Source organism: Labeo rohita, chromosome 22, assembly GCF_022985175.1.
Source record: "Labeo rohita strain BAU-BD-2019 chromosome 22, IGBB_LRoh.1.0, whole genome shotgun sequence".
Taxonomy (NCBI): Eukaryota; Metazoa; Chordata; class Actinopteri; order Cypriniformes; family Cyprinidae; genus Labeo; species Labeo rohita.
Genome location: NC_066890.1, coordinates 28345233 through 28365253, shown reverse-complemented (window position 1 = coordinate 28365253; position 20021 = coordinate 28345233). Strand labels below are relative to the sequence as shown.

At 37.6% G+C, this 20021-nt stretch overlaps 2 protein-coding genes across 7 annotated transcripts in view; one reads left to right on the top strand and one right to left on the bottom strand.

Moving 5' to 3' along the window:
• The window catches only part of shc2 (SHC (Src homology 2 domain containing) transforming protein 2), a 31410-nt gene extending 20567 nt beyond the window's left edge, over positions 1-10843 (top strand). For all 6 annotated transcript variants that reach the window (XM_051094182.1, XM_051094180.1, XM_051094184.1 and 3 more), the window contains 7 exons: positions 2607-2733; positions 4519-4696; positions 5886-5979; positions 6380-6547; positions 6628-6917; positions 8517-8675; positions 8760-10843. In XM_051094182.1, the coding sequence (XP_050950139.1) occupies positions 2607-2733; positions 4519-4696; positions 5886-5979; positions 6380-6547; positions 6628-6917; positions 8517-8645 (986 nt within the window). In that variant the 3' untranslated portion in view covers positions 8646-8675; positions 8760-10843. The remainder of the gene's footprint in view (positions 1-2606; positions 2734-4518; positions 4697-5885; positions 5980-6379; positions 6548-6627; positions 6918-8516; positions 8676-8759) is intronic.
• A 5011-nt stretch (positions 10844-15854) lies between these two features.
• The window catches only part of ankrd24 (ankyrin repeat domain 24), a 30341-nt gene continuing 26174 nt past the window's right edge, over positions 15855-20021 (bottom strand). Inside the window, exons 17-21 of the mRNA XM_051094178.1 lie at positions 19726-19959; positions 19473-19649; positions 18780-18935; positions 16225-16290; positions 15855-16143 (exon numbers count right to left, since the gene is read on the bottom strand). Coding sequence (XP_050950135.1) covers positions 16072-16143; positions 16225-16290; positions 18780-18935; positions 19473-19649; positions 19726-19959 — 705 coding nt within the window. The 3' untranslated portion in view covers positions 15855-16071. The remainder of the gene's footprint in view (positions 16144-16224; positions 16291-18779; positions 18936-19472; positions 19650-19725; positions 19960-20021) is intronic.

Here is a 20021-nt window from a genome sequence, read left to right as displayed (position 1 = left end):
CTTTATAGTCCCGTTCTGAATCAGATGATTCGCCATAGGTGCTTTGTAGTCCCGTTCTGAATCAAATGATTCGCCATAGGTGCTTTGAAATCCCGTTCTGAATCAAATGATTCAACATACGCGCTTTAAAGTCCCGTTCTGAATCAAATGATTCGCAATTCACGCTTTACAGTCCTGTTCTGAATCAAATGTTTCGTGATTCGCGCTTTACAGTCCCGTTCTGAATCAGATGATTCGCGGTTCGCGCTTTACAGTCCCATTCTGAATCAAATGATTCGCCATAGGTGCTTTGAAGTCCCGTTCTGAATCAAAAATGATTCGCCATATGCGTTTTAAAGTCCCGTTCTGAATCAGATGATTTGCCATACGTGCTTTAAAGTCCCATTCTAAATCAAATGATTCGCGATTCACGCTTTACAGTCCTGTTCTGAATCAAATGATTCGCGGTTCGCGCTTTACAGTCCCATTCTGAATCAAATGATTCGCCACAGGTGCTTTGAAGTCCCGTTCTGAATCAAATGATTCAACATACGTGCTTTAAAGTCCCATTCTGAATCAAATGATTCGCCATAGGTGCTTTGAAGTCCCGTTCTGAATCAAATGATTCGCGTTTCGTGCTTTACAGTCCTGTTCTGAATCAAATGTTTCGTGATTCGCGCTTTACAGTCCCGTTCTGAATCAGATGATTCGCCATACGTGCTTTAAAGTCCCGTTCTAAATCAAATGATTCGCGATTCACGCTTTACAGTCCTGTTCTGAATCAAATGATTCGCGGTTCGCGCTTTACAGTCCCGTTCTGAATCAAATGATTCGCCATAGGTGCTTTGAAGTCCCGTTCTGAATCAAATGATTCGCGTTTCGTGCTTTACAGTCCCGTTCTGAATCAGATGATTCGCGATTCGCGCTTTACAGTCCCGTTCTGAATCAAATGATTCGCCATAGGTGCTTTGAAGTCCCGTTCTGAATCAAATGATTCGCGTTTCGTGCTTTACAGTCCCGTTCTGAATCAGATGATTCGCGATTCGCGCTTTACAGTCCCGTTCTGAATCAAATGATTCGCCATAGGTGCTTTGAAGTCCCGTTCTGAATCAAATGATTCAACATACGTGCTTTAAAGTCCCATTCTGAATCAAATGATTCGCCATAGGTGCTTTGAAGTCCCGTTCTGAATCAAATGATTCAACATACGTGCTTTAAAGTCCCATTCTGAATCAAATGATTCGCCATAGGTGCTTTGAAGTCCCGTTCTGAATCAAATGATTCGCGATTCGCGCTTTACAGTCCCGTTCTGAATCAAATGATTCGCCATAGGTGCTTTGAAGTCCCGTTCTGAATCAAATGATTCAACATACGTGCTTTAAAGTCCCGTTCTGAATCAAATGATTCGCCATAGGTGCTTTGAAGTCCCGTTCTGAATCAAATGATTCAACATACGTGCTTTAAAGTCCCATTCTGAATCAAATGATTCGCCATAGGTGCTTTAAAGTCCCGTTCTGAATCAAATGATTCGCGATTCGCGCTTTACAGTCCCGTTCTGAATCAGATGATTCGCGATTCGCGCTTTACAGTCCCGTTCTGAATCAGATGATTCGCCATAGGTGCTTTGAAGTCCCGTTCTGAATCAAATGATTCACGATTCGCACTTTACAGTCCCGTTCTGAATCAAATGATTCGCGATTCGCGCTTTACAGTCCCGTTCTGAATCAGATGATTCGCGATTCGCGCTTTACAGTCCCGTTCTGAATCAAATGATTCGCCATAGGTGCTTTGAAGTTCCTTTCTGAATCAAATGATTCGCGATTCGCGCTTTACAGTCCCGTTCTGAATCAAATGATTCGCGATTCGCGCTAAAGTCAAAGCCAATAGAAGCCTGCAATCATTAGCCTAAAAAGCGTAACGGCTAAAGCATACGCTTCCGGTCTGGCAGTTCGTGGGAAAGGAGACCAGAGGCTGATTTCTTTGAATGGATTTCAATGGGAGAGAGGCTTCACTTCGCTGAATAAACATCTTTTTAGAGGAAACGGCTTCTCGTTTAATGAACCGACAGCATATCTGTTCATTTTCAACATGTTTTACACTAAACAATACAATTTGGATTGAACTATTTTTTCAACTTCGTCATACGCGCTTTGAGGCGTATAAAAAACAGTATTTGTATATGTCTATGCTTTGAAGCCCCGTTCTGAATCAAATGATTCGCGATCCGATTGGAGTGCTTCGAAACAGTGAATCATTTTGCGACGCAGTGGTTTACTGGGTCGAAGTTTCAAAAAGCTCCATTGATACTGTTCTTTGCTCGCTTTCACTATATAATTTATTCGTTGTTTGTTATGAAATCATTACAATTAATAGGCCTAACTTCGGGTATATAATGAGTGTTGTTAACAGATTACACTAACATTAGGTTACTAAGGCTATAGCCTTTCTGGAGTTGGGGTAACCTCCGCCTAATGAGAGAGAAAAAGGTTTCAAAAGCACTCCCTTTATATTTATATATATTCCTTATCCCTTTGACTTCCTTGTCTTCAGGTCTTGTTTGTGCCACAATCTTATTTTGACTAGATTTCTCACATGTAAACACTGTTACCTTTTCTTCATCCCTCTAGCATGTCACATCCTGGAGTGCTGTGACGGTCTTGCCCAGAATGTGATCAGTACCATCGGCCAGGCCTTTGAACTGCAGTTCAAACAGTACCTACACAGCCCACCCAAAGCCATTCCCACCATGGATAGGTGAGATTCACATCATTTTGCATGAACCACTTTGTGATGTGGGCTTCAGAATGCATCATAACATGAAAATGACAGTACTTCCTTCATCGTTTCACCTGCAGTTAATACTGAGCTGCAGTTCTGAGCAAGGTTGAAACAGGATACACACGGTTACTGTTTCATATAGCCATCCTGTTTTGATTCCAGGCCGTTATTTAAAGCTAAATTCATTTAAGGGGCTCTCAGAAACCACACGACTGCTCAGTGTCGCATCAGTAATGGATTATTTCTTTCATTTTGTTCTGTTTCAAATCAGTTGTTACATACGCTTTCTTGTCTTTTAATATAAACTGTGTGTAACCTGCCTTGTAGTCTACTTCCCTACATATGACTAATGTGAACCGCTCCATCTACACCACCAGTCAAAAGTTTTTGCACAGTAAGATTTTTAATGTTTTTAAAGACGTCTCTTCTGCTCACCAAGCCTGCATTTATTTACTTCTAAGTACAGCAAAAACAGTACAAAATTTTAAAATATTTTTATTATTTAAAATAGCTGTTTTCTATTTGAAAATGTTTTAAAATGCAATTTATTGCTTTGATCAAAGCTGAATTTTTAGCATTATTACTCCAGTCACAAAATCCTTCAGAAATCATTCTAATATTCTGATTTGCTGGTCAGTATGTATTATTATTATTATGTGGAAAACAGCTGAGTGGAATTTTTCAGGTTTCTTTGATGAATAGAAAGTTTAGAAGAACAGCATTGTAACATGTAACATTATAAATGTCTTTATCATATCTTTGGGTCAATTTAAAGCATCCTTGCTAAATAAAAGTATTAATTTCTATAATTTCTATAACTCCAAGCTTTTAAATGGTATAGTGTATAATGTTACAAAATCTCTGTTCATCAAAGAATCCTGAATAAAATGTACTTAGCTGTTTTAAATTTTGATAATAATAATAAAAAAATGTTTCTTGAACAGCAAATCAGCATATTAGAATGATTTCTGAAGGATCATGTGACACTGAAGACTTGAGTAATGTTGCTAAAAAATATAGCTTTGATCACAGGAATAAATTACATTTTAAAATATATTAAAATAGAAAGCAGTTATTTTAAATAGTAAAAATATTTCACAATATTACCGCTTTTCCTGCATTCTGGATCAAATAAATGCAGGTTCACTGAGCAGAAGAGACTTAACAGACATTAAAACTCTTACTGTTCAAAAACTTTTGACTGGTAGTGTAGCTCTGTGTGTTATTAGCATGTTGCTAAGCTAACAAAATCAAACTGTAAAAGTGCAGTCACATTAGTAATTTCCACAAACAACAAAGGTACATTTCTGATTGTCTGTTGGTGAATATGAGCAACTTGAACCTGAAATTCCACATGAAATTCCCATTTGCTATTAAAATGACTAGATTTTGCTCAGTCAGACCAACATAAAATGTGATTGTCACCTCAGCTTTATATTCGTTAAATATAAAGCACACACAAAAGCTAGGTTATACTGTCACTCTTTAAGTATTTTATTTCTGAGTGGTGTTAGCATAACGCTAATGGCAAGAGCTTTCTGACCCTGCACAGACAGCAAGGATACTACCACGTTCAAGGCCCAAAAAGGTAGTACGGACATCGTTAAAATAGTCCATGTGACATCAGTGATTCAAGCTTAAAAATCTTTAAGTACACACTACTAGATACTTTTCAGTACTAAATGATTTAAGTATATTTACATTGAACATACAGTTACTTTTATTTCACTCAGATGCTAAATAGATTTATTTAATGGTTAGGACCATACGAACAGAAGAGTCGGCGTGGGGTGATGACGAGGAATCGTCTGAGCACGATTACTACAACAGCATCCCAGGAAAGGAGCCTCCTGTCGGGGGAGTGGTGGACTCTAGGCTCAGGCCTCCGGCGGGCCTACTGGGTCACGTCCACACGCAACCACAGAGCAAAACTCTTCAGGTAGTGACTTTATTATATACACTTTATTATAGATGTGTGTGGATTTTTATTGCTCTCTTTATGAACAGCATGAAGTTTGTGGTTTGTGGAGAGAATTTGCTAAGGTTGGTCTTAAAGAAACTTCCATTTCTGTAAGTGGTGTTAGTGTAACGCTAATGGCTTCAGGCAAATAGCTGTTTATGAATACAGCACATTCTGTAATGAACGCTGAAAGCCCATATGCCATTTCTAGGAAATGAGCAATTCTTCAGTTATCAGTTGTTATTTTTAAAATTACTTAACCTTTTGAAACCTTTGACCTCTTTAACCTGACCTGTCAAACCATCTATCATGATTTGCTTTAAGTACCTTCTACTAAAAAAATCAATAACTAAATGTCTTATTTTTGTCTCATTTTCCAAGTTAACATCTATCTATCGTTCAGGTCAAAAGTTTACACCCCCCCTTTCAGAATCTGCAAAATGTTACTTATTTTACCAAAATAAGAGGGATCACACAAAATGCATGTTATTTTTTATTTAGCACTGACCTGAAGAAGGTATTTCACATAAAAGATGATACATATAGTCCACAAGAGAAAATAATAGTTGAGTATATAAAAATTATCCAGTTCAAAAGTTTACATCCCCTTGATTCTTAATACTGTTGTTACCTGAATGAACCACAGCTTTTTTTTTGTTTAGTGATAGTTGTTCATGAGTCCCTTGTTTGTCCTGAACAGTTAAACTGCCTGCTATTCTTCAGAAAAATCCTTTAGCTCCCACAAATTCTTTGGTTTTTCAGCATTTTTGTGTATTTGAGCCCTGTATGACTGTATGATTTTGAGATTCATCTTTTCACACTGAGGACAACTGAGAGACTCATATGCAACTATTACAGAAGGTTCAAACACTCACTGATGCTCCAGAAGAAAAAACGATGCATTAAGAGCCGGGGGGTGAAAACTTTTGAACAGAATGAAGATGTGTACATTTTTCTTATTTGTGACCCAGGACCACAAAACCAGTCATAAGGGTAATTTTTATTTAAATTGAGATTTATACATCATCTGAAAGCTGAATAAATAAGTTAGGATAGGACAATATTTGGCTGAGATACAACTATTTGAAAATCTGGACTCTGATGGTGCAAAAAAATCAAAATATTGAGAAAATCGCCTTTAAAGTTGCCTGTGCTTATTTTTTTTCAGACAGGGTCACCGGCCAAAAGAGATGCAGCCAGCCTCCCTGCCCCCAACTTGTGTTATGAAATGCAATGGGACATGGAGAACAACAGCAGCTCAAGTGAGACGCCTGGTGGTTAATCATCAATATTACATTTCTCTTCTGATGTTTTGCCGCTTTGAAGTGATTTCTGAGCCTTTTACTGGGTTTGATACTCCAACTGTTCCCATCTAATTGCTTAGTTATTTATACTCTTAAAGGGATAGTTCACCCAAAAATCAAAACTGTGTCAATAATTACTCACCCTCATGCTGTTCCAAATTCCTAAGACTGTTGTTCATCTTTTGAACACAAATTAGGATATTTTTGAAATCTGAGAGCTTTCTGACCTTGCATAGACAGCAACACAGCTAACATGTTCAAGGCCCAGAAAGGTAGTAAGGACAGAATTTTTATTTTTGGGGTGAACTGTCTCTTTAAGAGTGAAGTAACCTGTTTCCTTTCACTTCTTTTGTTGTAGGTTTGACTTCCGATGGTTACCTGCGAGCAGACGGTCGTCCTCAAGGTAGCCGCGATTACGAGGAACACCTGTATGTAAATACCCAGAATCTAGACAACATGGAGGCCTCAGCGGACGCCCGAGGAGGACGTAGACCTGAAAGTCCAAAGAAAGACATTTTCGATATGAGTGAGTCCACTACAGATGACTGTATTATGATAGCATATGTTTGATTAATGCTACAAATGGTACCGTTTTCAACCTCACAGGGCCGTTTGAGGACGCTCTGCGTCTGCACGAGGCTGGTGGAGTTTGTATATTGGAGGACAAGTGGCCGAGTCCCCCACGGCGCCGGGCCCCCGTCGCCCCTACAGAGGACCAGCTGCGGCGGGAGATGTGGTACCACGGCCGCATGAGCCGCAGGGACGCAGAGAATTTGCTGGCCCGAGATGGAGATTTCCTGGTGCGGGACAGCGCCACTAACCCGGGCCAGTATGTGCTGACTGGGATGCAGTGTGGGCTTCCTAAACATTTGCTGTTGGTGGATCCAGAAGGAGTGGTGAGTGGAACTTTAAGCTCAGTTTTCATACTGTAGATTTTGACGAGAAGCCAGTTTGATGTCAGAGTTGCATTTCCAAAAAGTAATCAACGAATCCCCCAAATTCTCTTGAAAAGGAGGAACAGGGTATGGTGTAGAGGTGTGTGGAATCAAAGTGTATTTAGTAATTGGTATAAAAGCAATTCAGTCTGATTTGCAAGTTAATGACTATAAATGGTTGCTTGACTGTCGAAATTCTGTTAATAATAATAATAATAATAGTGGAAATAATAATTTTTTATATTTATATAGCAATAATATTATGTTAGAAAAATCAAATAAATTAAATGCAACAGATCACAATGCCAAAAATAAAGTAAAAATGAAAAAAAAAAATATATATATATTATTTAAAATGTTTTTGTTGTATAGCACTTTCATATAAATGCTGGAATATATTTATTGTAATTATATAATATATTGTAATTATGACTAAACAAATAAGAATATTTTTTATTAGATCCAATTTATTGCTATTGCTAAAAATATTTTTATTTGTATAGCAGACATAATACAGCAATAAAGTCACTTAAAAATATAATTGAAATGTTAAATAATATAATATTAAAAAATAATACAAATAAAAACTAGATGAATAAACAGATGAATTTGCTATTATTATTATTATTATTGTGATAATTCTGTTGCACCTTTCATAACTAATATGCAGAAATAAAATCAGTAAAAAATTGAAAATGTAAAAAGGAGAACATAATAATATTATAACATAATAATGTTTATATTTTTTTCTATAGCAATACTATTATTTTAGAAAAAAACACAACATTTAAAATAATTATAAAAAAGAAATTAAATGAGTCATAAAATTGCCAAAAATGAAAGTCAAAATGGAAAACAAATAATAGTAATAATAATAATAGTTATTATAATTTAAAATTGCATTTTATTTGTATAGCACATTCATAAATAAAATGCTTTCTTTTTTATTTAATTTTTTTAAATAAAAGACAAGAAAAATAAAAAAGAGGAATTTTTATTATTATTGCTACAAATATTTTTTATTTGTATAGCTTATGCCTAATGCAGCAATAAAGTCAGTGAAAATATAATATAATATATATGAAATAAAATTGGAGAAAAAAATTAAAATGTAAAAATGAAAATAACATAAATAATAATAATAAATCAACTAAATAAAAATTAAAAACTAGATAATAAAAAAGAAAAAAACTCTACAGTTATTATTATTATTATTATCATTAAAGTCTTAACAAAATCAAAATGTACTTTATTTACTTTGTTAGCACACATTGCTAACAATTAATCAGTGAAAGTTAATCCATTAAGAGGAGAGGAAAAGCGCTAAAAATAAAACCCCGCCCTCCGTTCAACATTACATTTCAGTTGGAAATACGTCACTACACTGAAATAAAGTCAGCAGCGACTTCCACTTCACGCGGACTTTAAAAAAATGTAGTTAGCAAAGCCAAATAATCAAGCTCTGAACTATCAAACCAATAATGAAAACACCCTTAAACCACATTAGTTATTTTCCTTGCTGTCTGTGACCTTAATTTTTAATTTAATTTTTTTTATTAGGTTCGGACTAAAGACATGCTTTTCGAGAGCATCAGCCACCTGATCAACTACCACCTGACAAACAAGCTGCCGATTGTTGCAGCAGAGAGCGAGTTGCACCTCCAGCAGGTGGTCTGCAGAAAGAACTGACTTCCATTTGAAGCCCATACAGAGTACAAGGTACAAGGTTTTTGGCATGTTTTTACAGATTATCAAAGCTTTTCAGATGGATAATTCATAGCTTATGTTTTGTGTTTGTTTTAGGGTGCAAGGCCGTCCCCTGTGCCACCAGTCTAGAGGCCCCACACTATTGCCTTAAACAGACTTTGAGCTTCCACTGGGACTTGTGGGATGTCGCTGTTCCTTAGGCACCGACCACAAACAGCTTTCAGCATGTCTTGCTCAATCGACCCCTTCTTCAACAGAGAAGACCCCAACTGAGAGTTTGGCACTGGAAAATAACAGACTGTTTCCCAACAGACTGTTCTTGGCATTGCCTGTCAGAAATGTGAACTTATGTGAAACACATGAGACAAACCGTCTTATTCCCTTCCTTTACATCCGTACGAGCGCTCGTCGTCAGTGAGCTGTTGTTTCTAAATGTGATGTTATTCAGTAACCGTGGCTCTGATCTTCTCTGATGGTCACCTCTGAGACTCTGGACATCATTGTGCTGTGCTTACCAACGGTTTGCTCTCAGGATGCGGTATTTGTTAAGGACGTTATATAAAGCTCATAAGCTCAGTCGCTCTAATGCAGTCCTATCAAATGCACACGTTTAATTTATGAACTCAGGACCAAACGTTTGGGTCATGCTCATGTGATATTGCCATTTTTTAAACCTTAGTGATCCAGACATGCATTATACTTAACAAATACACATATTCCAGTTGTGTTTAGTCACAAACAAAAGCCCACAATGTGCACAGTTTCGTTTAAAGGTGAATTCGGGAGTTTGCTGTGCCCACATTAGCGAAACGTAAGTGTAGGAAGCAAAGACGGTCTGCTGTCCGTTATCAATAGTGTAGCGCTGAATGAAGCACTAATTAAACGATTCCAAACTAAGCAGGTTTTTAGTGCCAAACGTGGTGAATTTGCGACAATACAAACTTGAATTCGATGCGAAATATTGGAATATTTCGCCTTAAGGTATGGTCACGTTTGCCAACGTTTAGCGAATTTTCACAGGCGAAATACAGTCATTTCAATAGGTTTGTTACACCTGACAAACAAGCTGCTAATTTCCGTAACAAACTTAAATATGATGCAGAATTTGCATTTATTCAATTTCACGTCAAGTTGCAAGAAATTTACTAAAGTTCAGCAAATTTTAGCAGGCAATCTAGTCATTTTAGTAGGAATCTATACGATCAGGAATTTTGCATGAAACATATTCGCATTGCACCACTCACTCTAGATTTCTCGCGTAAATAAAAACATAATGCTCTTCTCTGTTTTCTAAAACAACGAACACGTCATTAAGCGCGTCATACGAATTTGCTGCTCAAGTTACAATTTTTCAACTTGTGCGAAAAACGCAGTTGATAAAAATATTGCCACGGCCGCCATGTATTTGCCTGTGTTCGCGTCTTTGCATTGACTTTGTGTGTAATTTACTAGTGAAATAATTAAATTCACTCTTGACGTGCACACATCATAAGATTTCCCTACATAGGTTTTGCAGCTGGTTCAAGTTGGTCATCCGGATTTGCCACGTTGACCAACAAAAAATGGCTTGAACTTCTACGTAACAACTTAATAATGCTCTCCTCCATTTTCTGATACTACCAGACGTGTCAATAAGCTTTTCGCTTCCTGCGAACTTCAAGCTCGTTCAACTCGTTCAAGATGCGACTGACACGGATATTGCGAGTTCGCAGGAATGCATCTTTGCATCGACTTTGTATGTAATCTACTAACCCAAATAATTAATTTGATGAGAATCTGATGTGAAATGTTTTTGGGGAAATGTTTCACCTCAAGGTGCGAGACATTGACCAAATTTCAGCAAATTTTAGCGGGCGAAATCTAGTCATTTCAATAGGAATCGGTACGATCAGGAATTTCGCGCGAGCGTATTAGGCTCTGCACACCGAAAGCGTAGCGAATATTCACACACTCAATATTACTTGTACGAATAAAAACATAATAATGCTCTCCTCTATTTTCTGATACAACCGGACGTGTCAGTAAGCTCTTTGCTGATCGGCTTGCACGACAATGCATGTCAATTTCCCACTTGAGTTGAAATTTTTGAGATGAATATTGCATTTTTGCGGCAACCACGTTGCCCGCCACGAATTTGTGTCTGTTCGCATCTTCGCATTGACTTCGTATGTAATCTTCTTGCCCAAATGATTAAATTCACTTTTGGTGTGCAAACACCATAAAATTTCCCCACATGGGTTTCACAATTAGTTTAAGTTGGTCGTGCAGATTCGCCATGTTGACCAACAAAAAACTGCTTGAATTTCTATGTAACAAACTTAAATACGTTGTGAAATTTGCGTGGGGAAATGTTTCACCTCAAGGTGCGAGACATTAACCAAAGTTCAGCAAACTGTAGCAAGCGAAATCTAGTAATTTTAATAGAAATCTGTTGAATTTCGTGTGAAAGTGTAATGGTGCACACACCAGAAGCCAAGCGAATATTCTCATTGCGTTACTCGTTTTAGATTCCTCACGTGAATATAAACATAATAATGCTGTCCTCCATTTTCTGATACAACCAGATGCGTCAAACCGTATGTTGGCTTTTGTGACAACGCATCATGTGAATTTCCCGCTCGTGTTGAAAATTTTCAACTTGCGCATAAGACACGATTGAGATGAATATCCCACGTTCATGGAAAATGTGTCGCCTGCTAACAATTTGCATCTATTCGCATCTTTGCATTGACTTTGTATGTAATCTACTTGCCCAAATGGTTAAATTTGCTCTTGGTGTGCGCACACCAAATTTCCCCACATGGGTTTCACAATTGGTTTAAGTTGGTCGTGCAGATTCACCACGTTGACCAACAAAAAAACTGCTTGAATTTCTATGTAACAAACTTAAATATGTTGTGAAATTTGCGTGGGGAAATGTTTCACCCCAAGGTGCGAGACATTATCTAAAGTTTAGCAAACTGTAGCAAGCGAAATCTAGTCATTTTAATAGAAATCTGTTGAATTTCGTGTGAAAGTGTAATGGTGTGCACACCAGAATCCAAGCGAATATTCTCATTGCGCTACTCATTCTAGATTACTCACAGGAATATAAACATAATAATGCTGTCCTCCATTTTCTGATACAACTGGATGCCTCAAACCGTATGCTGGCTTTTGTGACAACGCATCATGCGAATTTCCCCCTTGTGTTGAACTTTTTAAGACGCGATTGAGACGAATATTGCACGTTCATGGAAAATGTGTCACCTGCTACCAATTTGCATCTATTCGCATCTTCGCATTGACTTTGTATGTAATCTACTTGCCCAAATGATTACATTTGCTCTTGGTGTGCACACACCAAATTTCCCCACATGGGTTTCGCAACTGATTTAAGTTGGTCATGCAGATTCGCCACATTGACCGACAAAAAACTGTTTAAACATTTACATAACAAACTTAAATACCATGTGAAATTTGCATGGGGAAATGTTTCACCTCAAGGTGCGAGACATTTACCACAGTTCAGCAGATTTTCTAGTCATTTCAATAGGAATTTTGTGCAAGAGTGTAATGGTGTGTGCGCGCCAAAAGAGAAACGAATATTCGCTTGGTGTTACTCGCTCTAGATTACCGCGCAAATAAAACCATACTGATGTAGAGTCACAATGTTGAGTAACAAAAAAACTGCTTGGTTTGAAAGTGACTTCTGTGCTTCATACATCTCTATGCTATTGGCTACAGTATTTTTCCCCACAGAATTTTGACGCTAATTTGCTAATGCATCCCTCACAGAAAATTCCAGATTGCACGGATACCTATGAAGATGACTGCATTTTGCTGTACAATGTGAACACACCCTAAAACATCTGAGAGAATCCTCGCAATTCTGTAGCTAGCAGTGAAGTGTAGTTAGGCGATGCAAAGAGCAAAAATTAAGCAGTGAAACTTATTATCGCGCTTTAAACATTGCTATTGCATACACAAAGTGGAAAGATTTAATGACGAGAAAAAGTGTTGACACCATACTTTAAGTACATTAAAAACAGCAGTGGTAATGCTAGCTAACTACTGAATGCACCTTTAAAGTCTTCATACATATGCTTTTGCTGTTTATCTGGACAAATGTCAACCACAGCCTTTTTATATACATTTCAATAAGTAGTTTGTAATGTCAAACCATCTTATTTCAACCTAAAAGCTGCTTTCTGGAGAAATGTCAAGTGAAACCTGCCTCTATAAATGTTCAAATATTCTGGTTATATAAAAAGAAGAGTCTGGTTTACTACAGTGTATAAAGAACAACATTTTCTTTGTCTTCCCTCACTACCCAAAAAGATTCCAGTGCCTTAAAAGTTTTCATTTTTTACTTCAAAAACATCCTTCCTGCATCCGAGTTCCAGTTATTAACCTCTTGCGTACAGTATGTCAGTGGCTGAATTCGGATTAGCATACTACTCTTACTATTTCAGCAATATTACGATATGGCAGAAATAGAAAGAATAGTCAGGGTTTAACTAGTTAGCATATTTTATGTAGCGCCTGCTGGTAGATATATCATTTGGGTGCAAAAAGCATTTTTAAAAGCTGACAACCATTTAAAAATAGCAAAAAAACATATACTTACAGGGCTCTTGCTCCAGCCTAGCAACTAACAAATGGGAATGCTAGCGGCTAACTTTCTCCAGGTATACTAGACCTTGGTGGCCTCCATCAAAAACCACTTTACTTTCTCAGGATGTTGTTTCTCTGTGCTCTGTTCCGCTATGATCTGAAAGCATTCTCAATAAAACTAAACAGGAAGGGAAAAGTGCAAGGAAATGTTTGGCTTATTTTTAAAGAAACGGTAATCCCAACATGAAAATGTTGCCATCATTGTCCATAGGATTTGCAATGGTGGTCACGATTCATATGGATTACTTTTATGATGTTGTTATGATGTGTGACAGTGAATTTGGGGTCTGTAACTAAAACGTCAAATTCGTGTTTATGCTAATAACTTTTGAACTATAACGGCCCATTCACACTGGGCTTCAGCGTTAACACTTCACGGAGGGCGTGTCTGAAGCTTCGCGCTGATTGGCCAGCGTCTGCACCAAATGTGATTGGCTAGCGTCTGCACTAGTATATTTGCATAGGGTGATCTGATTGGCTGACGCCTGCGTTGGCGCTTAAAAAGTTGAAAATTTTTTAACTTCTGTCATGAGCAAGGCCAGTGACGCAACGGACCCATAATTCAGTTCGGCAACATTTGACTTCACTCCATTCAAAGTAAATAAGAAGCGTTAACGCTGATGCCCCGTGTGAATGGGGCGTAAGGGCTAAAAAATAAAATAATTTTCCTTCAGATTCCTTAGCTCATGCCGACTCGGTTGCACCCAATGACATTTTCCATACTAAAAAATGTTCAACCATTTTGAATTTTTCGAAAAACCTATTTTTTCGAACTTGTCCTAGACAGTTCATTCAAATTTCCCCAAAATTATAACTAGATTATCTTCCGACCATCCTGGCAAAAAGTTCAAAAATTTTTTTGATAGACCAATCCGTTCTCAAAAATTGTGCAAACGAATTTGACGAAAAGCTCGCCAAATTGGACATGAGGCTATATCTCTTCAACACTTTGTCGTATTCAGACCCAACTTGGTGTGTGTTATGATAACCATGACCTGAGGTTACTTGCAGAGGTTTACCACAGTGCCACCTAGTAGCCAGGAGATATGAGAAATGTCTTTTTTTCCTTATAACTTCTGAACACTTTTGCCAAAAATCACAAGACTGGTCTATTTCGATTTGGAGCAGCATACAGAGTCGAACAATACCCCATTTTACCATGTTGACCATTTTGAATTTTGTCGAAAAAAAAAAAATTATTAACGTATTGACATAATCGCTATGAAACTCAGTATGTTTTTGACACCATGCCCTCAAGATAATCAAAAAAATTTGCTGTCAAAATTTATATTATTATCAAGGCTGAAAACATTTGTGCTGCCTAATATTTTTGCGTAAACTGTGATACATTTTTTCAAATAGAAAATTCAACAGAACGGCGTTTATTTGAAACTAAAATCTCCTGTAACATTACAAAAGGCTTTTCTGTCTCTTTTGATCAATTTAATATGGAAGCCCATTTCCGCCACTGAATAAAAAAGGTAATTGCGACTTTTTATCTTACAATTCAATTTATCTCAATACAAACTTGCAATTCTGACTTTATTCTCAGAATTGAGAGATATAAAGTCGCAATTCTGAGAAATAACCTAAAAATTAGGAGAAATAAAGTCATAATTGCAAGACATAAAGTCAAAATTCTGACTTTTTTCTTAGAATTGTGTGATATAAACTCATAATTGCAAGAACTTGCTAAAAACTCCTAATTCTGACTTTTTTCTCACAACTGCAAGTTTGTATCTCACAATTCTGACTTAGTAACTCGCAATTGCGAGATATAAACTCGCAATTCTGAGGAAATTTATTTTGAGTTTATTTCGCAATTTTGACTGTTTCTCAGAATTGTTTTTATCACGCAATTCTGATAAACAAGTCAGAATTATGAGTTTATATCTCACAATTCTGACTTTATAAATCGCAATTCTGATTTTATATCTCAAAAAGTCAGAATTTTGAGTTTGTCACAATTCTGAGAAAATGTCAGAATTGAGTTTTTTATCTCACAATTCTGACTGTAACTTGCAATTACGAGTTTCCATCTCACATTCTGAGAAAAACGATGGAAACTGGCTTTCATAATTCAGTGCATCCTTGCTGAATAAAAGTATAGTTTTTTTTTTTGAAAGGTAGAAGTGTATCACCATCTACCTTCATTCTATGAAAAAGATCAGCGTGGACATTCTGCCAAGCATCTCCTTTTGTTTTGTTTTTTTTAAAGAAGAAAATTGACAATGTCAATTGACATAATTTTTTTTAAAACTATTACTCTGATTTGAAAAGGAAAGGAAACCCGTTCTAGCAGACGTGCTCAGCTGTTTGTGGTGAGAACATGTGGAGGTGCGAGACCTGTGAACACCGGCCGAGTTTGAAATGCAGACTACTTGTGGTATGCTATACATCTTTTTTAACACCACGGAAATTCATCATAACATACTTTTTACCACAAAGTACCTTTCGTTAGTCAGTACTAAGAGGGGCCTGCAAAGAAAGTGTCAACCGCAGAGTTGCAAAGAAAGGCACGTCAGCAGCATTTCTCAGTGTTTATTGAAACGTGGTACAAAAGTATCTGTGTTGTCCCTCATAAATCATCACATACAGGAAATATAATCATTTCTGTCATGTTCCAAAACGATATCTTCTCATTCACAGTTTCAGTGCCTGATGCTGGCGGTGCACAGTGGTGATACGCTTCGGTTCAAGGGTACATATAGCAGTCATTTGAACGCGCTGTATTGCTGTCAGTTGCAAAGCACTAATTTTGACCTTTCTGCGACATACGGAGGATTTGAAGCAAAAGCGCCTGAACTTCTTCATCCATCCGGCCCTGTTAGGTCAAAAACAGTCAGATAGATAAGAATAATATAAGATGTTCCTGTAGATGTACGGTTGGGTTTATGGATCTCACCTGTACAGCAGCTAATAGATGAGAGCGATATATTGAAACAACAGCCTTGTGTTTGCGCTCCCAGTCCTAAGCACAAGTCGAAAGACTTTAGATGAGCGTTATTCATTTAATTCATTTAAACGTGCACACTCTTAAAAATAAAGATGCTTTATTGGCATTGATGGTTCCCTGAAGAACCTTCATCCATGGAATATTTCCATAATGGAAAAAGTTTTTGAAGACTTTACACTAAGAAAAAATGGTTCTTTTTACTGAAAGTTTCTTTAGGGAAGGAAAAATGGTTCTTCTACAAAAAGTGATCTTCACAGCAATGCCACAGAAGAAATTTTTGGTTCCCCCAGGAACCTTTCCTTGAACAGTTCTTAAAAGAACCATTAGTTTCTTCATATGAAGAACATTTTAAAAATCCTTAGAAGAAGAACCTTATTCCACTATAAAGAACTCAACATGCTCCAAAGACCTGATCTAACTCAAATGACTTGCGATTCACGATTTTAAGAATCATGTATTTGGTGCGGTACGCAAACCCGCGTCCTGATCTGAATCAAATGATTTGTGAACCCTCTTTGAAATCCCAATCTGAATCAAATGATTCTCGATACGCAATTTGAAGTCCTGATCTAAATTAAATGATTTGCGATATGCGATTTGAAGTCCCAGTCTGAAACAAATGATTCACGATCCACACTCTGAAGTTCCGATCTAAAACAAAAGATTTCCAAATCCTCTTTGAAGTTCTGATCCAAATCAAATGATTCGCAATCCACACTCTGAAATAACGATCTGAATAATGATTCGCAAACCATCATTTCAGGCCAGGACTCTGAGCACGGAGCGTGAATCGTTTAATTCAGATCGGGACTTCGCAAAATGATTCACAAACCCATTCCAATCTATGTTCAAATGATTTGCAATCATTGGGTTGCAAAAAAAGTGGAAAATTTCCAGTAAATTTCAGAAACATTCCAGAAATTTTGGAATATTCCAGGGATTTTTGGAAAGTTTCCGAAAATTTTCCACCTCTTTGCAACCCTATTCGCAATACATGCTCCGAAGTCACAATCTGAATCAAATGATTTGCAATACTCAATCTGAAGTACCGATATGAAACAAATGATTCGCGAACCTGCACCAAAGTCCCGATCTGAATTAAATGATTCAGACTGGGACTTCAGAGTGAATCATTCAATTTGCGAAATGATTCCCAAACCAGTTCTAAATCATCTAAATCATATTCAATCTAAATCATATGATTCGCAATGCACACTCTTAAGTCCCATTCTGAATCAAATGATTCATGATACGCAACTTGAAGTCCTGATCTAAGTCAAATGATTCATGAACCCCCACCAAAGTGCCAATCTGAATCAAATGATTCATGATCCACAACCCAAAGTTCCGACCTAAAGCAAAAGATTCACAAATCCCCTCCTAAGTTCTAATCTAAATCAAATGAATCGTGATCCACGCTCTGAAGCCACAATCTGAATAATGATTCACAAACCATCATTTGATTCAGGTCAGGACTTCAGCGCATGGATAGTGAATCATCTGATTCAGATCAGACTTCCAATCAAATCATTTAATCCACGAAATGATTCACAAGTTCTGATCTCAAATGTTCCGCAAACACGCTCTGAAGTCCCGATCTGAATCAAATGATTTGCTATCCACACTCTGAAGTTCCGATCTAAAGCAAAAGATTTCACAAAAAAAGTCACAATCTGAATACTGATTTGCAAACCATCATGTCAGATCAGTGAATCATTTGATTCAGATCGGGACTTCGAAGTACTAAATTAAATGATTCGCAATACACGCTCCAAAGTCCCAATCTGAATTAAAAGATTTGCGATATACATTTTGAAGCCCCGATTTAAGTCAACTGATTCATGAACACGTTCCGAAGTCCTGATTTAAATCAAAAGATTTTCGATATACAATTTGTTGTGATATGAAACAAATTATTCGCAATACATGATCCGATTGGAGCACTTTGAATCATTTTGCGATGCAATGGTTTAACTAATTTAGAGTTTCGAAAAGCTCCATTTCACCCATCACTACATGCTTTTTAAAACCATTACAAATGATGTCAAAGTTCGAAAATGAATGGCTCTTTTAGTTTAATATAGTTTTTGCTAGTGAATCGATCGAATAACCGAAGTCACAAATTTGTAGAAATCAGAGTGGTTCCTGCATAAATGACACACTCAATTGATTTGGTTCATCTATTCCTATTTTCGCATCTTCAGCCATGTTTACACAACATTGTCAGTACTACTACTGACTTATTTCATAGATACATTGTCTTTCAATAATTCAAGCACTTCTCAAGTACCGCTTCAGGAGTATTGCTATTTTCAAGGGTTTTCCAGGCCTTTAATTTAAAAAAGTCAAATTCAAGTACTTTAAGCACTTTAAAAACCTTCTACGAAGCTGTTTCATGTTTCATGGATCTTAAAGGTTCTTCAGGGAACCATCAATGCCCACAAACAACCTTTATTTCATGTATTTGTCAGTAAGGCTCATAAAGCGAGGAGCAATATGTTCACCTGGAGTTGCTGTGTTAATGCAGTCACACGGTTCTGCAGTGCCAGCTGTTGTCCAGGTATCCCTGAGGACGGTGGCGAAGGGGAACGTCCCAGCGGAGGAGTCAAAGCCCCCAGAGCCTCCTTCAAACGAAAAACCTCCTTAGACAACTCTGTGATCTGCAGGAAGATGGTAAGAAAGTTGAAAAAGAAAGAATCAAATCTCCGAAATATACATTTTTAATCATTCAGTGATCCATGGGAGTGAAATGGCAATGAACTGTTATTTTGACGTGATTTACAGACACAGTTCTCTGATTGGTGGACTTTTTTCCAGAATTATGGGTAATGTAGTTTTTCACTACTAATTTCACAACTGAAAAATTACGTTGAAAAACGCAAACTGAAGGATTCAAGAAATGCATATAGTGTCGATTAACAACCTCGTAGCTCACAGTAGGTCTTTGGTTTATGATTTACAAATTGTTAAAAATCAATTCCCCTATGAAGAAAATGAATGGGATTTTACTTGCAGAACCCAACTGCTGCACTTTATTCACAACTCTCACTCTATTCACTCTCCTGTGGCCTCTTGGGATAGTCAAGTGTCCATTAGCACTTCAGAATCTCACTGGAGGACATCCAGGTACTTATTGCCTAGTGTTTTATCAATACTGTGAATTTGGACATACTACAGTTTGTATAGTACGGAAGTACCTTGCGGTCTTTCTCCTTGATGAGCCCCTGCGAGTCTTGGATGTCCTGGTGCAGCTGTTGGATGTGGGTGGACTCGGCCTGAAGATCCGCCAGCTGCTTTTTAACCGTCTCCAGCTGGGATTCAGCCACCTGACGCTCGCTCTTATTAAACAAAGCCTCCCGCTGCACCTGGAATACCTGTGGAGGGAGACTCTTTTAAAATAAAACTTGTTTTTAAGATATGTGCACATAACGCATCAAGGACAACACACACCTCAGTGCAGGTCTTCTCGTGCTTGCGCGCTAGATCGGCCATCTGAGCCGTCAGGGTGTTGATCTCAGCTTGTAGGGAGAGCCTCTGGGCCTCATGGTCTTCTTTGGACACTAGTCCTTGTTCTAAGGCTTTCTGCGATCGCAGCTCTTTGAGCTCCGTCTCTTTTTCACTCAGAGACTCCTGCGCCGCTATTGCACTCTGCCGACTTTCCTCCAGAGAGCGCTCTAGCTCTGTCTGAAGAGAGGAAGAATCAAGCTCAGAAATTTTAGTCCTTAGGGGTCTAAACCTGCTCTTGG